Consider the following 23,718-nt stretch of genomic DNA (forward strand, 5'->3'; position numbering starts at 1 on the left):
TGCCTCCCAGGAGGAGCGTGGTGGGCTTTCTTGCTGCGTCCTTCCACATCCTTGTTCTCCGGGCGCTTCTGGCCTCCTAATCAACTGCCAATTTACAACTTTAGGTCCTAATTAGCTTCCAGGGACATATCAATGAAAAGCCATGATGTGGGCTTATAGGGGGCAACAAGTGTTACTGTTCCTTCAGAGCAAAATTTGTCCTCTGCTACTTTTTCCATCCAATTCTAAAGGACTCTTCTCTTACAGTATAACCTACTGCTCTTACGCTGACCTTACTGCCTCTCCTATTAATTGCACTTTGGGTCCTTGCCTGGCTTGCTGAAGCTCTTCTGCTTGTCGTTTGTTCCCCTTCCTCCCCTCTGAAACGTCTCTGCACCTTGGAAACTCTTGGAGGAAATTGCCTTCCACCACTGTTCTTTCACACCCCAGCACAGGCTGGACTGAACGCAGAGCCATCTCCGGCCCAAGGCAACTTTCTGTCAAAAAGCAGATGCAGGCGTGGGTGACGCTGACACTGAAGAAGTAATCTCCAGCGGTCCCCACAGCGTTCCTCCCTAGGGTCTGCTCTCCAGGCATGGTCCTGACCATGTGCCATATTGCAGCTCAGCTGGCCCCATCTGAGGGCAGTTCAGGACAGGGACAGGCTGAGCAGAGCTGGAGTGGGGCAGAGCTTTGTGGGGGTGCCCTGCAGCACCCCACATCACCCACCCTCCGAGGGACCCCGCAGCTGCTGCAGGAGCTATGCCACCAGCTCGCTGGTGGGAGTCACCCACAGGCGCAAGGTGAGTGAAGTTTGCTGAGGGATTTCATTTCTTTGAAGTCAGGGAGGGGGAGAGGACAATACAGGGTGCTTATTCTGCGGCAGCACACCCCGCACGCTTGCAGCATGGAGGGAGTCAGTGCAGGGCCCTGTTGCCTCCCCACCTGTGCGCATCAGCCCAAAGGGCTGTGCCACAGGTAGAGTGAGGTGGACATGATGAGGGAGGGTGGAGCATGAGCTGGTTGTTATCTTCCTACTTGGGTCTTGCAGAGACAGGGTGGTGGCTTTATTACTGTAGGTAGAGGGAAAGTGGCAGTACTGGTGGTGAGGGGTCCCCAGCTGGGGCTGAGGCCCATGGGGTCTGCATTGGGCTCCTCTGGCCCTGTAGCAGGGCAGCCTGGCCATGGGGAAGGGGCCAGTGAGCTGCCGACCCTGTTGTGCCACTGCAGGGTGCCCCAGGCACCGCAGCTCCCTGCCCTGCTCCAAGTAATGCCCTTTCCCTGCCTCTTCTCAGGTTTTTCCAATACCTCCACTAAGTGCATCCCTAACCCCACATTAGATCCTCATCTCATCCCTGTCTGCTTTCTGCGTGCTTTCCCTTTCCTTACAGTGCTCCCCCAGCTCCTCTTTTCCTGCCCAGGAAACAATGGGATCGTTTCTGGGATGCTTCTGCTCTTTATGCCCACCTTCCCACTTAGTACCTTAGAAGAGAGTGTTATAGCTGTTTGCTGCTCTGATTCACAACCTGGCTGGCACTGATGCCTCCTTGCTCATTCCCTAAGGTAATTCTGCCTCCCTGCCATTTCTGGTTTTCTCTGGGGCTTGTCTGGGATTTGTCTGTTGTTTATCCCAAACTTATTGTATTCTGCTACACAGATCAAAGAACCTAGTTTTATGTCTGTTAAGATGAACCTGCAATGCAGTTTATGGGGAAGAAGCACCTTCAGAAAATGTGCGTGACCTGGGCAGAAAGCGAGTGCGTGAGAGGTGGAAGCACTGCATTGCAGAAAGAGAGTGGATTAGAATTATAACGAATATAAAACTTTTAAAAATTAGAATAGCTTCAACATTACTCTTTAAAATAATGGATTAATTATTCCATTGACATTGTGCTATGTGACCCTGTGCTGAGAGGGCTTTCACTTCTTCCCTCTGGAGTGGGGAAAGAAAGTGGTTGCTTAAATCACTGTTGACATACAGCACATGAATTCCGGTTTTGATTTTATGAACAGCCTCTATCATCATGTCTTGTGTGGACTGCCTCATGCTTATTGTACTGTGGGATTAGACACACTGTCACCATTCCTATAAATAGCCTGCTTGGTTATGAAGGACTATTAGTGTTTTCTCTGGGAAGAATAGGACTTTTGACTAATGGCATTTTAGGCCAGTTTTCTTTAGACTTTCTAGAGGAGATAGGGTTTGGAGAGTAGCAAACCTGCTAAAGAAAGTCAATAATCAAGGTATTAATGTTTGAAACACAGACACCTCGTGAGCCTGGAGAATTTGCAGAGAAAACCAAAGTTAGAAGGAGCAGGATGGTGGTGTGCTTTTAAAAAAGGAGGCTTGGCTTCAGGGCTGGCAAGGAGCAAGGCAGCTGCCATGCGGAGAAAGAGAAGCTCCCTGTGATCCAGCGGAAAGCTGAGCTGCGGTGCAAGGACGGCTGCAATGTCAGAGAGTCTGCTCTGCATCCGAAAAATGCTCAAGTGTGCTGGGGAATGGCAGGTAAGGTGTCGTGTTTTTCTGTATATTTTTGGAGCAAAGTAGGAAGTAATTGTGTGTAGAAAACCTTGTGTTTCAGCTATCAGCAGTTTAGCTGTTAGTATGATCTTTTGAGTGTGGAGAGCACCCGCAGGCAAACACCCTCAAGGTCGGTTCGGTAGGAATGGATGTTTTTAAGCTTGTGGAGGGAGTGGGGATCCCTGGTTCTAAGGATGTAGGTCATTTGGGCTGTGCGACCCCGTTTCTGTGAGTAAATGCGCTGGAGACGCTAAAGAGAGCACACATCCTGCTGGCCACGCAGTGAGGGAAGTTTTATTGCACGCAGTGTGAGAGGTCAAACACAGCATGGCATTGAATGACAGGTAACAAGGTTTGGTAAGTGTCTTCTCCTGACTATTAAAAGTAACAAATGCCAAGATATTTGGGGGTTTTCCTTACAATTAGCAATGGATCTGGAATTCAGACCCCACCTTCGCAGCCTGGGAAGTTTCCAAGAGCGTGTTGAATCGACAGCAGCACCCTTTGTGCAAACAGCGAGTCTGTACACAAGAAGATTGCCCTACCAAGAGAAAAGGAATAGAGCATTACATTTAGGGATGTGACTAACTTCTTCTGAACAGTGAAGAAAGAACCACACTTGCCAGTTATCTTTTCTGTGCGTTTCCTCAGTTGTGGCTGGGGCCATCTGATGAGTGTTTCCCTTTCACTCCCAGTGCAGCGCAGTCTGTCTGCTGTCAGCAGTTAATGAAGTCACTCGCAAGACGCCATCCCCTGGGGAAAAGCACTGCTATGAATAGACCTGTTACTTGCGTCTCTGCTTGCAATGCTTTCAGCGCTTCTTTTGCTGTGCCACCATCTCTGATGATTGTGCCATTTTGAGCAATGGTCTTTCACTCTAGAGCTACTGCTATTCGGGATGCCAAAAAACGGTCCTCTTCCTTCTGGCAGAGCTGTAGAGCTCAGTGAGTGCTTCTGTGCTGTCCCCAGTAACAGACGCAGGTTCTGAGGTACCTCAGGCTTACCAAAAATGTGCAGAAAGTGAATGAGTAATCTTATTGCAGCAAGTACTTTTAATAATAGTCCGCAGTGAACGTCATCATCAGATACTTCATCAACGCACATCCTACAATAAGGAGGAAAAAATAAAGCTTTTTTTTCTGAGAACAAAATATTTCCATGCTACTGAAATAGAAAGGGAAACTGTTAATCTGATGAGAAGTATTAAAGAACATCACCTATTTGCCCAGCTGAGCTTGCATATCTAGGTATGATTAAGCTTGTGTTTATAAGGAGTTATGTGTTGGTCTAGGCAGAGGTGAGCTATAAAAGAAACAAAATCAGCAAAAATAAGACAGATAAAGAATGGTGAATCATGATAACATATTGTCCAAAGCATGTGAGATCATGTAAATACTTATTACAGTTTGTAGGGCATACAGTTTTCGTTAGTGCCAGTAAAGTCACGGACTATTCAATGCAGGAAGTCACCTGAGTTTGTGGTTGAGATCTAACCCAAAATAATTTTACAGTTGAATACCTTTGTAAGAAAATTTAGCTAACAATGCCAAAAAATGGTCAAAAAGGGAAGAACTGACTGAAGTAGCATTCAATTTGAATATTATCTGTTCTCTCATTGGGACATGTGGGGGACAACTTTTTTTAAAAGTTTGGTGGTTTTTTTTATATACACAGATTTTTTTTTTTACCAGACTTGATGGTCCTAACAGGCTCGCCCCAAATCAACCTGTCAAAATTTTAGTTCTCAGAAAGCTATGGTGAGGTCTTCAACAAAATGCAAACATAGATTTTTCTGCATCGTGATCTAAATGTCTGAACCATTCCTACATGAGCAGAGTTAAAATCGTTGTCTCATATGAACCTTTGTTCAGGTGCCTTATCCTCCTGCTCATATAAAACCAAAACAAAAAAACCCTTGTTGCTCATACTTTTCATATTAATTCTGGATGGCTGAATAAGTTTGAGTGATTCATGACCTACATTAACATTTAACATCAACCTTTAATGTGTTCGGCCTGACACATGGTGTGTCTTATAATACTGATATATCTCATTGACCTAGCAATCTGCATCAGCTTGCTGAAGCATGCCATGAAAGGAAAATGATACGGTAGTCCTGATCTACTTCTCTGGCAAAGCTTTAATTAAAACATTCACACTATCTGTTAAGAGTGAAGGGCCTTGGGGAAACTCATAAGATGCCTGTCATTAACAACATTTCATTTGAAAGTTTAGGAAGATAGGAATATGCCTCTTAAATCAGACTTCTGTGACCTGGTCAGCATCTCAATGGCATTCACAACTTTCATCCGACTTGCTCTTTGGTATCCTGTACATAAGAAAACACAAATTAATGCATCAGATTTTCCCGTACACTTGCTCAGCACTTTTTTCCAGTAACAACCGAAGCAGCTGGGGTGAGTTTAGCAGACCGGCAGAGCCGGAGCAGCGCTGCTCTTGCAGCAGTTCTCATCCTTTTCTTGGGGGTACAGAGGTGCAAACCTGAGGGTCGGTTTCTCCTTTAGGGTTTGTTTCCCATTGCTGGTACCCAGACAGCCTGAAGGCTGTGGCAAGGCAACACTCGGGCATCTGCAGGCTTGTCAGCTGGGAGGTAGAGCCTGATCAAAATGAGGTTTCATTTAGCACTAGCTGCCCCTGAAATGAGACCCTGCCAGACAACCTAGGAACAGCACTTGTATGATAAAGCCTCCTGGCTGTGTCTGCAGAGGTGTCTTATTAAGGTCATATAGAGATTGGTTTTTCCTCCCTTAGCAGAACCGTCAAGAAGATACGACTGCAAATGCTGCTGTCCCTCCCCAGGGCTGAAAACCTGCTTGTAATAATGATCCTTACAATCACCAGAAATGCTTCTTGCCCCCTTTGGTCCCACAGTGCCATGCTAGCAGCAATTCCTCTCATCCAGTAGCAGTGGGTATTAAAACTACAGCCAACACCTCAAAAGGTTGTTTAAAATCAGCTTCAGCAAGCTTTGCTCCCTCTGTGACCTCTTCCTGGCTTCCACACCTCCTGTGCTTGGCTGTCCTCCACCCAGACTTTCAGGCTCAGATTTGGAAATCCCCAGTTTCTCACAAGACTCTTATTTTTCTGGCAATATTTACCTGCTGTCCTTGTAGAATCGAATCAAGGCCTCGGTGATGCCTGTGCTGTTATTCAGAGTATTAATAGACATAAACAGAAAGAGGTTGACAGATTTCTCCCACAAGAGCTGCACTAAGGAATTTCTTCAGCCAGGAAGGCTGCCCAGGTTGGAGCTTGTGATGCTCTGTCTGAGCCTGAGCCTGGACCAGTTCTGGTTGCAAGAGAGGAGCAATTTCTTCTAAGGGACAATCTTCCTCAAGCATCACTATAACAACAGAAGAAGCACAGTACCAGGATCATAAAGAAAATGATACATTATGAAGACTGTGAACTTAGAAGAATGTAAGCAAAAGGCCAAGTCTTGAAAGATTCATTAATACGTAAGTTCAGAAGCATGAGCTAAATCAACCTATCATTGCTCAACATGCAAGCATAGCAAATAAACCTAAGAGGGGTTTTTGCAGCGGTAGGGGAAGAAAAGAAGAATACTCCTATAAAAGTGTTAAGGATGAATCGGATGGTAACACATGAGAACATAAATATCAGTTCAGGATGAAGGAAAAATAGGCTTTATTACTCTACGTGAGCAAACTGATGACGAAGGAGACCTAGTAAAAATGAGTGTTTTTATCAGTAATGTGACTGCACAGGCATTATGAGTAGTTACGTGTCAGCACAGTCTGAATAAATAACCGCAATGTTTTTGTTTGCTTTTGTATATGTTTAAAACCATAAATATTGATCACCTTTCACAAAATGAGGCAGAAAATGATGACATCATGAGAACATGATAAATATGTACTTTCCACAAGACATTATTAGCATATTCAGTCCACTGTTGGCACTATTTATTAGATAATGTTGCTTGGAATTGTTACCATGATTTTGACTTGTAGGTCATGTACCCATCCCCTTTTATCTTCAGGTTAGCATGACATAGGCAGAAGAGGGTATTTGTGTTTTTCCTATATGCAAGAAAGTTCACACACTGCAGAGCAAAAGAGGAACTTCCCTAGCTTCAAAGTCCAGAAAGACAGCTGAAAAATAAAATGAACAAACGATATGTTGGATTGACTTTTTTCTGGCCCAGATTTCTTCTGTGTAGCAGTAAGCACCTGATGTGCCCAAGTTAGGAACCAGTTTGCTCTTGGCTGTGTCTATAGCCAATGCAGAGTGAGGCACTTCCTGTGCGTTAGCCCAAGACCCATGTTTGCTGTTCCCTGGAGGTTTGCTTACAACCACATTCATCGCTTGGCACGGTCCCCAGGTGCAACCATAACACTAGTGTTTGACCTGTTTGAATTCTTCCTTGGTCTCTCCTGTTGCTCTCAGACATTACTGAGCGCAGCTATCATTCTCTGATGTAAAAGGGCATTCAGATGCCTCTTCCAAATTAACATTAACTTGTTAACCTCTTTACCCTTATGTATGTTTTTCATATAGTTTTAAAATTTTGTAGTGACCTTATGGTAGTTAGACACTCAAATGTCTCCCCCGATTAGGGGGGGCAGGGTCTTGCTCTAATTGAGAGAGTCTCATCCACCAGATCAGTATCTTACTGTAAATCAAAAGCAAGAATAATATTGGAAAGAATCACATCATAACTGACTGAAGTATAATGAATAACTGACAGCTATGACTCAATGTCTGCATTTCTTCCCTAACACAACACTGTATTGTAGATTGGATTTGAATAGGTTTTTCACATAGTTTCAGGTAATGATTAACTCCCAATGACTAAAATATCTCCAGGAGAACTGATGAGACATCTCACACAGTTACTCAAGTTCAAAAGTATATTCAAGCTTTCACTTCATCTCTTTCATTCAAAAGTACATTTATTTTAACTGAAGCGATTTTAAAACTGCCCCATAAATGTAAAGTCAGCAGTACTATTGCAGCATAATTTCAAGCTAAAATGATTGTATTCCAGGCAGATGCACACACAGTATGTGCATGCAGTTTTATTATTTATTCCATTTATAAAACAGAAGGCATTTTAGCATCTGTGGCAATGCAATCATCTCTGGGATGAAATATAACTTTGTACCAGCTCACACTGTAGGATAAAAGACTGAAGGAGGGAGCACTGAGAAGAACACAAAACAGGGGAAATCTGTATGAGTAGGTTTGTCCTGAAGGAAAAGCTCCCACTGCAGCATTTCATTCCTGAAGAGGGTGTGTTAAAGCATGCAAGATAATAAAGAGCAGCAGATGTCTTAAGAATTGATGTTATGAGGAGTGTTGTAAGGCATTTAACTTTTGAGAGGAAAGAGGATTTTTCACACAAATTAGATGAACTCCATCGGAGCAAATGCGGTATTAATTTTCTGGAACCAAGATTGCTATAATTGATATCAATATAGTAAAACATGATTACATGTTAGCATACTACAAAAGAATATATGATAACAATATATATTTATATATCAGTATAATCAGTAAAAGGATTGTAAGCTAGGAAATAGGAGAGAAGGTTGGGGGTCGCTTGCAAGTAACTTCCACACCTGGTTCTGAAAAGCAGAAAGCAGTGAATATATAGGGGAGAAAGAAATATCAGATGGGAGCAAAATGGACAGGAAAAATCAGTACTGACATGGGTGGGAATGTGATGTGAATGGCCTGGATGTCAGGAATAAAAGGGACGTGAGTAACATAATTTAAAAAATTTGCATATAGAAGATGAGCCAAGATGTTTGTGTACAAAAATTGTGTTCAAACAGACGCAGGCTAGAACTGCAGCACCCAGGATGACCCCAAATCTCCCAAGAATAGCAAAGTATGGTGGATGGGTAATCTAGGACTGAAATGCACTTAAACCAATGTGTAGATTGTTAAGAAAACTAGGAATAAAAACAAAGGTACAGAGGCATCACTCGGTCACAATGAAGTTGCCTACAGAGGCAGAGAGAGGTGGCATGGGCAGAATGGAATTTGTCAAACTAAAGGTCTTCCGAAGGACCACTAAGGAACTGTTACACATATATCTAACACAGATGACTACAAGCATGAAAGAGAAACTTCCAAGCATTGTCTCATTGCAGGAGATTTTAACTGCTCAGAAATAGAGTATAAAGCAAATGTTACTGATAACGGTAGAGCCAGTTATTCCAGGGTGTAATAGCTGGCAGATTTCATCACTAAGCAGTCACTGGACTACCATGATGCTATTCTAGGTGGTCTTTGTTAGGTAGTGATGACATAGAGCAGCTGGTTGTAGAAAATAACCTAGCTAAAGTTATCGCAACTTGATTAAATTGAAAATAAGTAAAAGAATAAACAGGAATAGGCCTGTTAGTTTCTCAAAATTTGTCCTTCTGAAGTGTTGTACCTAAAGAAACTAGTTAGTGATGTCAAGTGGATGAAGGTTCCAAATCTGAGTATTAGAATTTCTTTCATTTAAATAATATATTGAAAATCTGCACTTTGTACCGTAAGTAGACAGTGAAGGGTGTTAGCACCTTATTGGATGAATAAATCCTTCAAAAAAAAAAAAGACATTAGGAGTGAGCAAAGAGAGTGAAAGTCATAGGGGAAGAAAACCCCACCATTCCAGATCATCAATGAAAATGGCATCTTGGGAACTAAGAAGCAGAGGTTGCAGACAGATTTGTCAAGTTTACAGATTTACCATCTGTAAACGAAATTTGAAAGACTGAAAGTTTCTTCTGCCACACAAATAAAAGAGGGTCTGGTACGTGGCAAGGATGGGGTAGAGATTAAAGATTGTGTAGATACTGCTCAAACCAAAGAAATTATTTTTCTTCTTTACTGTGAAAAGGATGGTATAGATCATGGAGAAAAACAGAACCAGGCTGGGAAGAATCTGTAGAAATAAAAGCTAACATTTACAAACTTGAAAAGTAAATCCGGAGTATGGTAGGCCCATACTGGAATGATATCTGTTATCCATCCTAAAATGCTGAAAGAATGAGCAAATTAAATTTCAAGTACAAGAGCAAGTTTTTTTAAAAAGATCTGCCAAAACAAAGGAGAGAGAAGAGGAAAAAGTGACCTCATATCTACAGCTTCATTAATCTGACCTTAGTAATATGGAAATTTTGTACACATTTTTGCAAGAAAGAATAAATAAGGGTGTGGAGATAAAATGGAGAAAATAGGATGAAAGCAATAAATGTTTAATACAATGTATAAGGGCTGAGGAAATGTATGTATGATACCATCTGTTCTGGAAAGGGAATTATTGGGCTACCTAATGGTTGGGTAGAGATTTTCAAGCATCACAGTTTCAGCTAGTATCTGAAAGTATTAGTACCTTCATTGCTGCTAAAAGTGGCATGGTCAGATGAGAAAAATATCTATACCATTATATACACATTGTGGGGGAACTTGAGAGCTGGAGGTGTGGGGTAGAATTTAATAGCACGAGTGCCAGATCACACACAAACTGAGGTGGAAACGATTTCTGTTATAAATTGTGGCTTATCAATTGGGCAAGAGAAAGACCACAATGTCTTGGTCAGTCGTAGAAGGATGCTGCGAAAGCTGGGATGGAGCCATGGGAAAGGCAAAAATGATCCTCCTTAGATACAATGCAGGAGACTTAAGGAGGAATACGTAAGTACGGACAACATTGTAGGAGGCACTGGTCAAAGCTCTTCTGGAGTACTGTGAACAGTCTGTCACCCATAATTAGGAAAGAGCATTGAAAGAAATGCCGAGGAGTAGTACTGGACAAAACAAAGAATGAGGGATATACAATTGCTGTCTATAAATACATCAAGGGGAGGGGAAAGAAGGGCAGGGCAAATACTAGGAAAGGAAAGACGTTATTTAAGTTACCAGACAATGTTGTCATTAAAACAAATGGATATAAATTGAAAGTTAGTCCATCCAGGCTGGAGCTTAGAAGGTTTCCAGCGATGAGAAGAGTGAAGTCTCTTACAGTCTTCTAGTAAGAGTGACAGGAACAAACCACTGTAGGTGAGGGTATCACAGTAAAATGGAACTTACTTGCAAACTGGATAATACAGAATTCACCTAGTTCTTGCATATACCATAAAGGTGAGTAGAGCCACTTTCGATTTGCCTCTCTGCCAGAGAGATAAACAGCCTGAGTAGTCTTATGGTGGATTTTGATACGTTTATTAACACAGTTGTGTAAGGTGAAAGGACACATTTTCAGTATCTATGAGATCCTTTGCAGTGTTGTGCCCTCTATTTTGTGCTATTGTGGCATTAATATTTTTTTTTATTTCTGTTAATTAATTTATTGGTTCAGATAGAAAGTGTGACTCTATGGCCTCTTGTGACATATTGACATGCTACAAAATGTTAAGAATTAAATTTTTAAAAAATTGTTTTAAAATTATGGTAATTCTGTGTGCTAAGTGTTCAACCAAAGTATGGCAAAGCAGTTGCAAACATATGAGATAAGAAGCATAAGGTATTAGTGGATCAAATATTATTGATAGTATTTCCATGATCAACCATTTTGAACTCCTGGAAAACATTGTTAGGGAAAATCTGCCCTGCCTTATCCTTTTTGTGTTACTCAGCCAAAATAACCGAAATTGATTTAGTTGATTTTATTTTTATTTAGAGATGGTTCTATTTACATGTTCTTGATCCTGCATGGTTTTAGTTTGATATATAATATCAACAATTTTTACCAGTTCTTTAAGATGAATTGTAGAAACACTAATCTTTCTATATAAGGTTGTTTTTCCAATGTTTCTGTTTAAATGTGAGCGGACACTGTTGGTTTAAACTTCCTTCCTACTATTTTAATAAGAAACACGTACATAGCAATAAGGCAAAATACAGTAATAATTTATACTGACAAAGATATCAAACAATTTCTGACATTTCAGAATCATGTAACTGAGCTTATAACAGACACTAGAAGTAATGTTCTGTTTACTGTCACAGATGAGACAGGAATTTGGAAAAAGCATGCTAACAACAAGTTATAACTCTAATATAACATAAATTACTAAATTGTTTAACAAAGATATGAACATCTCCAAAGCTTCTTACATATGTAGCAAGGAAAAATATTGCTAAAAGGTAGTAGGGCAGTTAGTATCTGAAGACCTTTACGCCTCCAAGTTTTAAATAACTTCTCTACTCCAGAATAGCAGAGTAGCCATAAGATGGCAGCACTCTGCACAAATTGCCTCTGAAACCCTAAATCCTGTTCTTTTCCCAGAAAGAGCCTGCACCCACTGGCGGGAGCGGCCCGAACGCTGCGTGTCTGTAAAGAGGAACCATGCTGGCCAAGTTCAGAGTAGCTCCTGGAAAGCTTGAGAAATGTAGCTGGTTTCAGGCAGTGCCTGAACCCATTTTCCTCAGTTTTTAGCAGCTTTTTGGGTGCTGAGCTAAACATGCTTATCTGTTTTGATTATTCTAGATTAACCTTGTTCAAATCCTATGTTTCAGGAAAGCACTGGACTTCTGTAGGTCTAAGTACAGCCAGGTCACATATAAGATAAATTTATTTTCCGTGTGTAAGACCAGAGTGGAATCACTTTTTACAAGTGATTTAATCCCAGCTCAGTAGGTTAGAATTTACATCTGGATAAATCAGGCCTGAATACATCGTGTTTACACAACCCTACTGGCTTTTTCAAAAGTAAGTCCTCCCTCTGCATCGTCGCCTAGCCCAGCCTGCTGCCGGACTGTGCTAAAGCTTCGCATTTCTCTTGGTGCCGCTGCAACCCGCCTGTCTCAGGACTGCCTTTGGCCCTTCTGTAACGGGGACAGCAGGTCCAGTTTGCACTTAGCATCAGTCTGAAGGGAGTAAGTTACAGAAAGCTCTTCAGCTAAATTGGAGGAGGTCTGAGGTGTTGTGGAGTCAGTGCTCAGCGCAGTTCCTGCCTTGCACCAGCACTGAACAGATGTGCTTGCTCTGGTGCCCCAGCGGCAGGCTTTTATAGCATAGGGAGAACAAGGTGTACCATGTAATTGCGAAAAGCAAACAGAAACTGAGGCCAGATTCAATAGGCGGTGTGGAAATCCCTGGCATGGTTTGAGTGCTGTGGGCTGACTGGCAGTCCAGCTTGAATGCCACATGATTTTCCCACCGGTTCCGCCTGAGCCCTTCTGCAGTTTGGAGGTTTGATTATTTTGCTTTGAGTGTGACAGTGTATTCAAATCTGAAAAGCAAACAAATCTTTCAAGGTGCTCACCCATGTGAAGGAAACTGAGGACAAAGGTTTGCTCACACCCTCGGCTGGAACCAGCCGGGTCAGAGCTGTGGGCAAGGTAAATACGAGTTGAAACACCCTGTGTTGCCTGCCTGCTGTTCATTGCACAGTTGGTGAGCAATTCCTCCTTCTTCCTCCTCTTCCTCTCTGCTTGTTCAGAGGTAGGTTGTTGACTTCACTCTCTGCCCTTGTCTAACAGCAGCGCGCTGCTCCAGAAATGAGAGGAGACCAGAGCATGAATCATAGCCTGAGCCATGAATTCCCAACACCTCGCTTTGCTCAGAGCTGGAGGGGAAAAATTCCTTTCCTCTGTGTGGCTTTTCGGCTCCTGTGACCCGCTGGAAGGAGCAACAGACACCCATCTTCTTCTAAAGCCGTTCTCCATCGTGTGTAGCTGTGCTTGCAAACAACACCTGCAGAGGAGAGTAAGAGAGGCCTTTGCCTTTCCACACACCTGCCCACATCTCGGGTGGGCTCTGTGGCTTACCCTACACAGCAGTGTTTTAGCCCTAGGCCCCTAACGGGGTGTATGATATTAGTACACCCCAAAACATGGGAGCTGGAGTGAAGCAGCTCAGTCACTGTACGTTCAGATCTTCGCTTACCGCAGGCTCCATGTCGCTTATAGAGGACCCGAATGCTTACAGCGGTTTCTTTGGATTGATGCCATTTTCTATTGGAGCAATACCTGTCTCTCACCTTGCTGATTAACAAAGAAAGAGATAGCAAATTGTATCAACTGGCATTTAAAATGTATAAATCCAGATGCATTTATTTATTTTACACAGTGATTTGACAGGTGATACTATTGTTTTATATGTAGAAAAAATTTCAAGTAAAAAAAGAAGTAAAAATTAGGGATTAGTCACATTCACCATCACTGTGAATTTCCCCATTAAATACAACTGTTCATTAGGGATTGTTGCTTCCTCTTTAAATGTTTTTGCCAGCTGTCCCTAAAGTGTTGCCAGGACCCATGCTGCAGCAAAGGTAGAGACAGGAAAGTCCTTCCAGTATCATTGCAGTATTTGTGTGTGGTTTCTGTCTGTGCTGGATTGTCCTCTTTGCAGGGCATTCACACCGCTATGTGGCTACTTACATCACCTCTACTTCCTAAGAGATGAATCTAAGTTTCAAGCTTGGAAACTTTTTTTCAGGCTTCGTTGCTTAGCTAATTGACAGACATCCTCTGAAACATCTGTCATTACTGTTCTTTGGAACTGGGTCTGTCAGGCTGCTGAGGGATATATTTCTGGGTAGACTTTTTCCAAAGAAAATGCCTTCCATTTCTGCTGGCCCAAGAGTCTGGAAGCACTTGACTGTGCAGCTACAGAACATATGTCTTTGGGAGAAAACTATTTCAACCACTCATTCTGTAGACTTTTGCATATTCTTCAGTTGCTATCTTTCGGGTTATAAAGTTTGACCGAAACTTTTAAAGTCTACTTTGATTCCCCATTAGAGATCGTCAGGAGCTTTCTAGACAGATTTGATCTGGAAGCCAACCAGGGAGAGAATAAAGTCACCAGATGTTTCAAATGCAAAGCAACCTGCCTCTGACTTAAGGAGTGTAGCCCTTTGCCTCTTACAGATGTACTGAGGAGGTGAACGTCACCGTATATGATGGAGAGAAGGGAGACCCCACCTCACTGCTTCCAGTCCCACAAAACTCTCTGATGAAGGGCAAGAAGAGAGAAATGTTTTCTGAAGTGCAGGACACACTTCCCCCCACCTTTGTAAATATTCTGAGAACCGTCTCAGCCTGTGGGACATTCAGACTTTAAATTGCTCCGTATTTTTCCAGGCTTTCAGGGTGAGAGTGTGTATGAGAAGAGCATTGGGAATTAAGAGCTGGGTTGTGTGTGAGGCTGAGAGATCGCTTGCAAGAATTTCTCCTCCATATGGATAGCTCTCCAGCTTCTAATTAAAAGAGATTTTCCTTTCTCTGATGAGCTTGGGACATAATGATCTCTTATGTTGACTGATAAGCTTTCACTGGGGCTAACATGCCTCCTCTTCCAGGTTTTGTCTAGCACAAAAGGAATTAATTGTTGTTTTCTCTTGGGTCTCCCTGTATACATCAGTTCATACCCTATTTGCAGGAGAGGCTGGTATTTTTTCTAAAATGAAGTAATTTTTACATTTGAATGAGCCAATGGTGAGGCATGCTTCTGTACGCAAACACTTTCCATTCTGGAACCTTTACAGACCCATCACCAGGCTGACTTGTGGATTCAGCTCAGTGTGCCAGAAAAGATACACTGTTGTTCTAGAGAAAAAAAGCCCACTATTATTAATGAAATGCAACTTGAGTCTAATGTTTTTTAGTTTATTTCTTATTCCCTGTCCCCAACATTAGCTTGCTTTCTTTCTGTACCTTGATATTCAATGTTTGTTAATTGCCAGTGAATTTGTTAAAGGTTGACTGGATGAACAGAATATCTTTCTGTGCTATCTTCATGTATTATAAGTGCCAGGTATGGGGGGAAATGCACTAAAGATTCTATCCTATAAAAATTTTATTATCTTTTAAAGAACCACAGACTTGCATTGTTCAGCATTGCCCATACTGAAAGATAAAGAGCTGTTTTCTGTTCCGATGTGTCGTTATAAAACTGTAACCCTGATTTAATAGAGACCAGAATTTGCTGCAAAATGAATATGTAGTCGCTGATGAAAACAATAATAATTGTGTTCTGTCTGTACTATAATCTACCTTTTTGTTATATCTCATTGAATTGATGCCTGTAATTTGGGTGAACAAAACAAGACTCAGTCTTACAAACCTTATAAAGAAGGGGAACCTTGCTGTCAAACCAAGCGATGCCAGGACCCCCAAGGCTTTTACACATCCTCCCCACATCAGCGTGGCTACTCCGGATTGCGATTTTGCTCTTCTAGCATGCGTGATAGTTAAAGCCAATGAAGCATTAAATTAGTAGAGGAATTTCCTGATCAACTTACCTTTAGATACTACAGAAGATATTTGGTGATGTTTCAAAACAAGAATCACCTGTCAGCTTCCTGCCTAGGTTTTCTTGCCTTGCCCAAGATCTACTCTTGGTACATGCTGTCTCCCTTCCTGGACCTCTCTTAACCTCCTGTGCCCCTATCAGTGAGTTTTCTATTCCCACTCTGTCCAGTCTTGTGAGCTTCCCATTGTGTGAGTTTTTAAAAATCAAAACTGACCTTGATTTTTCTCTCTTTTTTTCCTGTGTGTTTTTTGTTGTTTGTTCTGCTACTTTCTTTTCCTTCTCTGCTCTCTCCAGACAATCGGGGGAGGTCTATTCTTAATAATTTGCAGAAACAGTTATTTTATTCAGGCAAGACTTATTCAGATAGTCTTTGGCAGCCATCCCATTCAGAGGCAGGCACTTAGCCTCCAGTCATGCTGTCCTTGCCAAGACCTATATAAAATATTACCACACAAGCAAACAGGGAACTGATAATATCAAACAGAATTTGTAAGTTTTATGTAGGCTGTATTATTCATTCCCTCTACACTAAAAAGTTTGATAACATGAACCTAAGAATAAGCATTTGCTAATTGCCAGCTGTTCAACTGGCTGGTCCTTCATCTGGGACACTGATGGTGTCTGGTACCTTTCGGTGGCTGAAGGACTGCCACCAAGTCCTTTGAGCACACGCTTTGAAGTGGTGTTATATTACCAGAGGCTAGTAAGAGCTGCAAAGTGACCTGCTACATCGAAAGGGAAAGCACTGGGTTTTGGAGCTCTGCAAGGCTGTAGACATAGCAACAATATTAAAGGACACGTACACAAATGTAAATTAAAAACAGGGAAATAAGATGTTTTGGATGGCACTTACAGGAGGATTTTTTTCTTAGTATGAGCAAACATTTTTAGTTGGCTCCACTTCTTTTTGACCTTATGTAGTTACAGACAATGTCCTCACCGAGTTGCGTCTTCACCAGCTGAGGGAACATAATCTAATCAATGCTTTTTTCATGCCACAGGAAATTGCTGTAGCTGAACAAGTGCCTTACAAAGGACACTCCAAGGTATAGAAAGCAGTTGAAGGAGACTTAGGAATGTTGTACATAGAAATGTTAAGATACGGTTCCACAACAGCCTAAGCTGGGCTAAATTCAGCCTAACATGTTCCCACCTTTCCTGCCAACTCTGCCTGTCTTTCCTTGGCACTCACTCTGTACTGAGCAGCCACATGGTTCAAGGGACCCACCCAGCTGAAAAGTAGCCCCCACCTTCCCCACGGAAGGTGACTGGATTTTAATTGGATCAGTTTGAATCAGCTCACTGTTTGTTTGGACAGGAGTACCGGTAGGAGCGAAGGGGTGGGACCACAAGGGCAGAGCAAAGGTAGGCTTGACGTAATCCAGCTTGAGCTGCTATGAAACTACCCATAGTCTGTGAAAATACTAGTAAAATCAGATGTGCCTGGGCATATTTCCAGGCACTAGAATGAGATTGTCTATGCTATTAAACTGTTAAAATGCTCCCTGGCATGAATTTGACCTCTTCCAATTAACACTCTCTGCAAACAATTTCTGGGCACAATTTGGTTGCTAGAATGGTCCCACTAGGCAATTTGCAAGCATAAACTCAGGTCTTTCTGTGCCAGTTTGCCTCAACGCCCAGGAATGTTTCTAAGCATGTTGAGTTTCACTAGTATAGACCCATCCCTACCGTCACATCCTGCCCCAAGACTGCAGCTACCACCAGTCTGAAAAGTGAGATCTGATCCTGTCAGTTCTCCTGGTGACAGCAACCTAGTCCTTATAAGTTAACTTTAGGAGGATTTCTGACTGCAGAAAAAAAGGATATATGTTTTCAGGCCAGCAACACAACTGATAAAATTATAATTTTATGCTGCACTGCATAGAGTCTGTTGCAAACCCTTATGATGAGAGGGTTTGTCCTGAACAAATGATTTTCAAAACAGAAAATAGCAGAGCATAAAAATGGGAAGACATGAAATCTATAAATAAGAAATTTTATTTCCTTTTAATAAGGTTGTAAGAAATGCATATTTTGCCTTCATTCGGGGGGAGGGGAAGAGATAGCAATAACTTGTTATATTGTTGTATCTGTGCTGTAGAAAATTTGGCCACTTATTACACAGAGTTAAAGCTGACGTGATTTTTTTTCCAAGTCAGTTGCAGAACTGGGAATGCAATTATTCCTACTTCTACATATTAAAAAAATCCACAACTGCAGCACTTCCCTTTCAGTTTGCAATGTTAATAAAATAGATGTACTCTGTATCTTGAATTATTGAAGCCAGGTCCTCAATTATAATAAGTGATTGCTTTTTGTTTTTTTCACAGGTGCCTTTACAAGTTCCCCTCCACATCAGGAAATCTGAAAAAATGGGATTTTTACATCTTTCCAGGTATACTCACTTGGCAATCGTAACGATCCATCTACCTAACACACTCCCTCAGGAACAATTAAAGGCATTATTTTAGAGGAGCCTTTTAAGAGTTGCCGTACACATGAAAACCTGCTCTCTTGGCTGGGTTGCTCTAGGACCCAGAGTGACTGGGATTGACAGAAATCTTCACCTGAATGAATTTTCCCCTTATACCTTATAAGGAGTCCAGGAAAACAAGGAAGTGATAACCATGTTCATGTTACTTTATGCACAGCTTGTCCTCTTTACCTGCCCAGGTAGCCCTTGTTTTCACTTTTATTCATGGTCCGTCCCGGTGGGGTTGAAGTTTCCTCGCAATCTGGTGTAGGTGACATCTGAAAACATACCCTCCAGGAATGTATGATTTTTACGACATTCTACCTTTACGCGGACGATAATTAACACGCTAATATTTTTTGTCACACAGCCAGCACTGAAAACGAATGGGGATTGAATTGCTTTGTCTCTGTTTCCTATTTCTGCAAAGAAATAACTATGTGCAAGGTAAGGCTCAGGGGTAGGGAGATCCATTTCAAAACCATTTTTGCATTGTTTCTTGCTTGAAGTTGATACCAAATAGCTTTGTGTCTTCTGTATTTAATCATTCCTTTCTGTTTAATGACTTTTTTGTTTTTGACAGACTGCTGTAGGGCTACCCTGCAAATACACGTAAGATTTATGTGGTCATTACATAGCACAACAGAGACGGGCATTTGAGCAATTTTGGTTATACTAATCACTGTTTGATCCGCTGAGAAACTTAATACTATACATGTGACTGAGTGTTTCACTGGTACTTGCATAATAAATTAAAATCATATCAAGTATCTACAGACTCGAGTGAGAAAATTTTAAGCGTATAGAGTGAACATAAATCTGTTCTTTTAATATCCCTGGTTATGTTGGAAATGTCTTACCTGCACTATCCCAGAAACACATGTAACACTTTATCAGGTGCACTGGAGAAAACAAGTAACATGTTCTCAGTGAATGCTATCCATAAAGCATAAAAAAAGTAAGTATGTTAATTGCCAGCAATTGTGGGGTTTTAGTTTTTATTAGACAGTTAATCTTCTACCAATAGAAATACTATTATGAAGGAGTTATATCAGTAATCCTAAATATGGCTAATTGTGTGTGTTTTTCACCTCCCACATTATCTAAATGACAAGATTCTTCATAAATTGAATGATTAAACACATTATTAATAGTCTTTTATCTTCTTGGATTTAAATTTAGGGACCTGTTCTCAGGAAAGCCCAGTGACTTGTGAAGATTGTTTGCTTTCCGGACCACACTGCGCTTGGTGTTTTCAAGAGGTACAGTAAATGATACAAAAAAAAATTCAAAGTAAGACTTGAAGTGTTTGTAGTAGCTCTGAGTGATGAAATATTGACTTAATTGGGTCAGCCCGTGGTTTTGTAATGCATGCAGCGCTTAATGAAGCCTTCCTGGGGATCAAAAGTGGAATTCAATCTAGACTTTATGGTCTATTATTCATAGTTTTTTTAAAAAAAAACAAAAAACACAACCTTCCTCATCTAAGGCAGAAATAAATGCACTATTAGAGGGGCTCAGGTCATCAGCCTCAGGGCTGACTCACCCACAGCACTGATGATGAAGCACCAGAAATCAAGTCAGAGACCAGACTGCATCTTCCATATTACATGCCAAGCCAGACAGTGTAAACAGAAGGTGCTCCAGTCAGTTTGCATATACAAATGATTAATCTGTGGCTGATTTTAAGTATGATGATAGTGTCAGTTTTATAATTAGTATGATATAGGTGTAAGTGTTTTGGCTAAAACATTGGGCTTAAAAAAAAATATCTGGATTTGTTTCCTATATATCTGTTGCAGACTTTCTGTGTAACACCAGGCAAGTCACTTAACATCTCTGCTTTTAAAACTTTCACCTGTAAATGATGCTAAATAGTATTTCCCTATTTCACAGCAAATATTCTAGGTCTTAGTTCATTAATGTTAGCAAGATAGTCAGCTATCACAACTAAAAACTTGCCAGAAATAATAGAGAAATAAAATAAGTCTTTTTCAAGTCTAGTTTCTGATTTACACCTTTGCTGTTAAAAGTATTTCTTGCTTTTTTGAATAGCAAAATGATACCTAGGATGCGACTAATATACTGCTTTATGAAGCAGCTGACAAAGACCAAACAGCACTTGTTTTAAAAATAAGTTTGCTAAAAATAATATAGCAGTTTGCAAAAAATGTTACTATGGGAAAAAACCCCACCCACATTAGTGTGTTTGCAGTAGTTTTTGTTTATACTTAATAACCAAAACAGGATTTTCTTGAAATGAAATTTGATCACATAATTTTGACTACTGCCATGTATTTTCAGAAAACAAAAATGAAACACAATTTATTTATTTAAAAAAAAAAACCCAACTGTGGAACCATTGAAAACTTCAGAGTAATAAACATGATTTTTTAATTTGTTCATAGGCTCATTCACTTGTTTGCTAGAGAACAACACATCAAGAGTGCAAAAGACGTAGGAGCTTTAGTGTCAGAGTAAACACAAGTGCCTCCAAAGAACCAACTGTTTTCTGTAGGATAAAAACACACTTTGTAATTGTATTTGAAATGTGAGTTTGCCTCTTCACACATGTTTTGAAAAGCCAGCAACTCGAAGTGTTTAACTAAAGGACATGATATGGATCTCCCTGTGGAAGTTTTATAATGGTACCTGATTTTTATGTGCACTGTATTCAAGAAGCAGTTGGCGAGAGTTTTGCCTGAGCAAAGACATCAGATTTGGTCTGAAGAATAATAAACCGCTATTCCCATCAGGTGTCTCAACATTGCTTCCACCAAAATATGCAAGATCCCTGATAATTTTCAGGCATGAAGGGTGACGTTTTGGTGGAAAGAAGGGTCCCAGTTCTGGTTTTAATAGGTTTAAAGTAAATTCATTTGCTTTGGATGGCGAGTTTTTCGGTGTCTGAATTCAGAGAATATTTGTGGCTTAATGGCTGAACCCCAGGTTGCCTGCTCAAATCCAGGAGAAAAGAGCAGCCTCATGGTATGGGCCCATGACCATCAGCTAGAAATTGAATGTTTTGGTGCCGGTTCCGCGGGGCATTGCCCAGGTTTTGGTCAAAAGGTCTTGCAGGCCAGAGCAGTTTCCAGTTCAGGAGGCAGCTGACTGATTTTGAGGATCTAAACTCTAGACATAGCTCTAGGAAATGGTAATAAGGCATGGAAGCCTCTTTGTAAAACTAACCATTAACTTCACCGCTACGCGAGGATAGTACCTACCCTGCAGCAGTGGTGTGGAAAGGAATGCATATCAAGTGCTTTGAAATGAGTAACAAAAATAAACCGCAAGCTATCCAACTGATATCGATGGGCTTGTGATTTCCTCCGGACAGGAGAAGGTCAAGTAGGACGCTGGGCCAAATGTAACCAGCTAGACATGGGCATGCCGGGAGCCCCACTGGCACTGGGGAGTGAGGGAGGGAGGCTGTGGTGCTTGTTGGGCCCCAGGCAGAGTAACAAGGACTTGCTACCTGCTTCAGTGAACACATTAAATGAGTGTTGAGGAGAAAGAATAGGTCAGAAAAAAAAAGTGTACCCCACCATCAGTTTGTCACAAAATTTGTAGGAGTTTATCATCTGCGAGACCATTTCTGTTACTAAACGATGTTGTTCCATCAGCAGTTCAAAACTCTTTAGGAAAGACTGATGAATTTGCAGCATAATCCTGTAACAGAAAAACCAGGGGCTCATAGGGGCTTTGTGTTATCATTCCCAGTACTGCGAGAAGCCAAATGCAGTGAGTGGCACAATTCCCATTCCCCAACAATAGAGCAGTTTCTCCCAGGATACCAAATCGGTGTAAGTTACATTAATTATACACCTGTGTGACATGATCCATGAAGGGCAAATTTAGATTTCTGTGCCACCTAGATCTCTTTCTGCACTAGTTTGCACTAACTTGCACCTTTGTTTCTGTTGCCTGCATTGGACTGACCTTTCGTCAGCCAGGTGCTGGTGGCTGGTCAGTAAATACATTTAACTCATCTCTTCCTTCTCCTGTTTGCTTTAGAATTACACAGACTCGGCTGGAATTCATGGGAGGTGTGATACGCCAGAAAACCTTTTGTCAAAAGGATGCCAGTTGAATTTGATTGAATTTGCCATTTCAGAAGTAGAAATTCACAGAAACAAGCCCCTAACTGTAGCGACCCAGAACAATTCTGATGTCACACAGATTTCTCCTCAAAAATTAACTCTCAGGCTGCGACCAGGTAAGTCACTCAGTTCGTAGATGTGGGATATTTTTTTTCAGCCAATGTGATATACTGAAGCTTCTTAGACTGAATGGTCTAAAAAAAATCTTGATAAAATAAAGATAAAAAGCCTGTGTTGAGTCCAAAATTATCTGTTGGCTCATCAGATGAAAACTAGGTTCGACTGAGCTCAAAATACTTTCAGAAGTGCTGGGTACATCATAAAAGTAAGGATATTTTTTTTTAGTTCTTCTATTCTCTTGCCATTGAGGTGGCAGGGAGAGAATGGAACCCCCCCCACACCTCCCCAGCCCTGCTCCTGTGCCTCTCCCCCGCAGGTCTGGCAAACAGCGTATCTCAGAGACAGCATAAAATCCTGCTTTGAGGATTTACAAGGTACCAGTGACATTTGTGGAAACACTCCAGACCTACTTTGGGGTCCTTGAAATGTGAATTTTTCCTGGAGAAGATTTGGAATAAAGAAACATAAGAGACACCCAGTTAGGTCATATCATAGTGTTGGAACTGAGAATAAAACCTGTGTGTACACTCTGGTTTTCTTTAAATTTCTAAAGTACATGGTATGTCCCATAAGTGTTACCTTTAGTTTTAATTACCTTCATATCTACATTTTCTGAAGCTGCATACTGCTGAAGTGATGTTCTCATATTTTTTCAAATTATAGCAATCAGTTGTAAATCTATGCTTATGGCTTTACTGAAGAACAGTTTAGAAAAAAACCACTAGAACCACTTTTAATTTTTCAGACCCCCCTTTGAGATTTTTGTTGACAGAGAATTTTTGAAGTTGTTTTGTTAATTCTACTGGTAATTTAAAATACGAGATAATTTTCACCATATAGATAAGTTTATGAAGAAGCTGGCATTGCTCAGAACTTCTGTGTAGAAGTGCTAATATGTATCCCATTTTCCCATGACCTTAATAGGACATGAAGAAACAATACAGATCAAGGTTCGCCAAACTGAAGATTATCCAATTGATCTCTATTACCTCATGGATCTTTCAGCCTCCATGGATGATGATCTGAATACAATCAAAGAACTGGGTTCAACTCTTTCTAAAGAAATGTCAAAACTGACAAGCAACTTCAGACTGGGGTTTGGATCTTTTGTTGAAAAACCAGTTTCACCATTTATCAAAACTACAGCTGCAGAAATAAACAACCCTTGCAGGTAGGCAGGGATAATACCTACATCTGTTTGCATGCCAACATTAAGTCGTAATATTAATCTTTAGGATAAAATTCAATGCAGCAGCCTCACTGCAACCTCTGCCCTCTT

General features: G+C 41.1%; 1 protein-coding gene across 3 annotated transcripts in view; it reads left to right on the plus strand.

Moving 5' to 3' along the window:
- The first annotated feature begins 18,605 nt into the window (after positions 1–18,605).
- ITGB6 (integrin subunit beta 6) overlaps positions 18,606–23,718 on the plus strand; it is a 31,864-nt gene continuing 26,751 nt past the window's right edge. For 2 of the 3 annotated variants that reach the window (XM_050899742.1, XM_050899743.1), the window contains exons 1-4: positions 18,606–18,666; positions 19,402–19,481; positions 22,234–22,435; positions 23,364–23,610. In XM_050899742.1, coding sequence (XP_050755699.1) covers positions 18,606–18,666; positions 19,402–19,481; positions 22,234–22,435; positions 23,364–23,610 — 590 coding nt within the window. The remainder of the gene's footprint in view (positions 18,667–19,401; positions 19,482–22,233; positions 22,436–23,363; positions 23,611–23,718) is intronic. The other variant, XM_050899744.1, reaches the window with a different exon arrangement.

Source organism: Gymnogyps californianus, chromosome 7, assembly GCF_018139145.2.
Source record: "Gymnogyps californianus isolate 813 chromosome 7, ASM1813914v2, whole genome shotgun sequence".
NCBI lineage: Eukaryota > Metazoa > Chordata > Aves > Accipitriformes > Cathartidae > Gymnogyps > Gymnogyps californianus.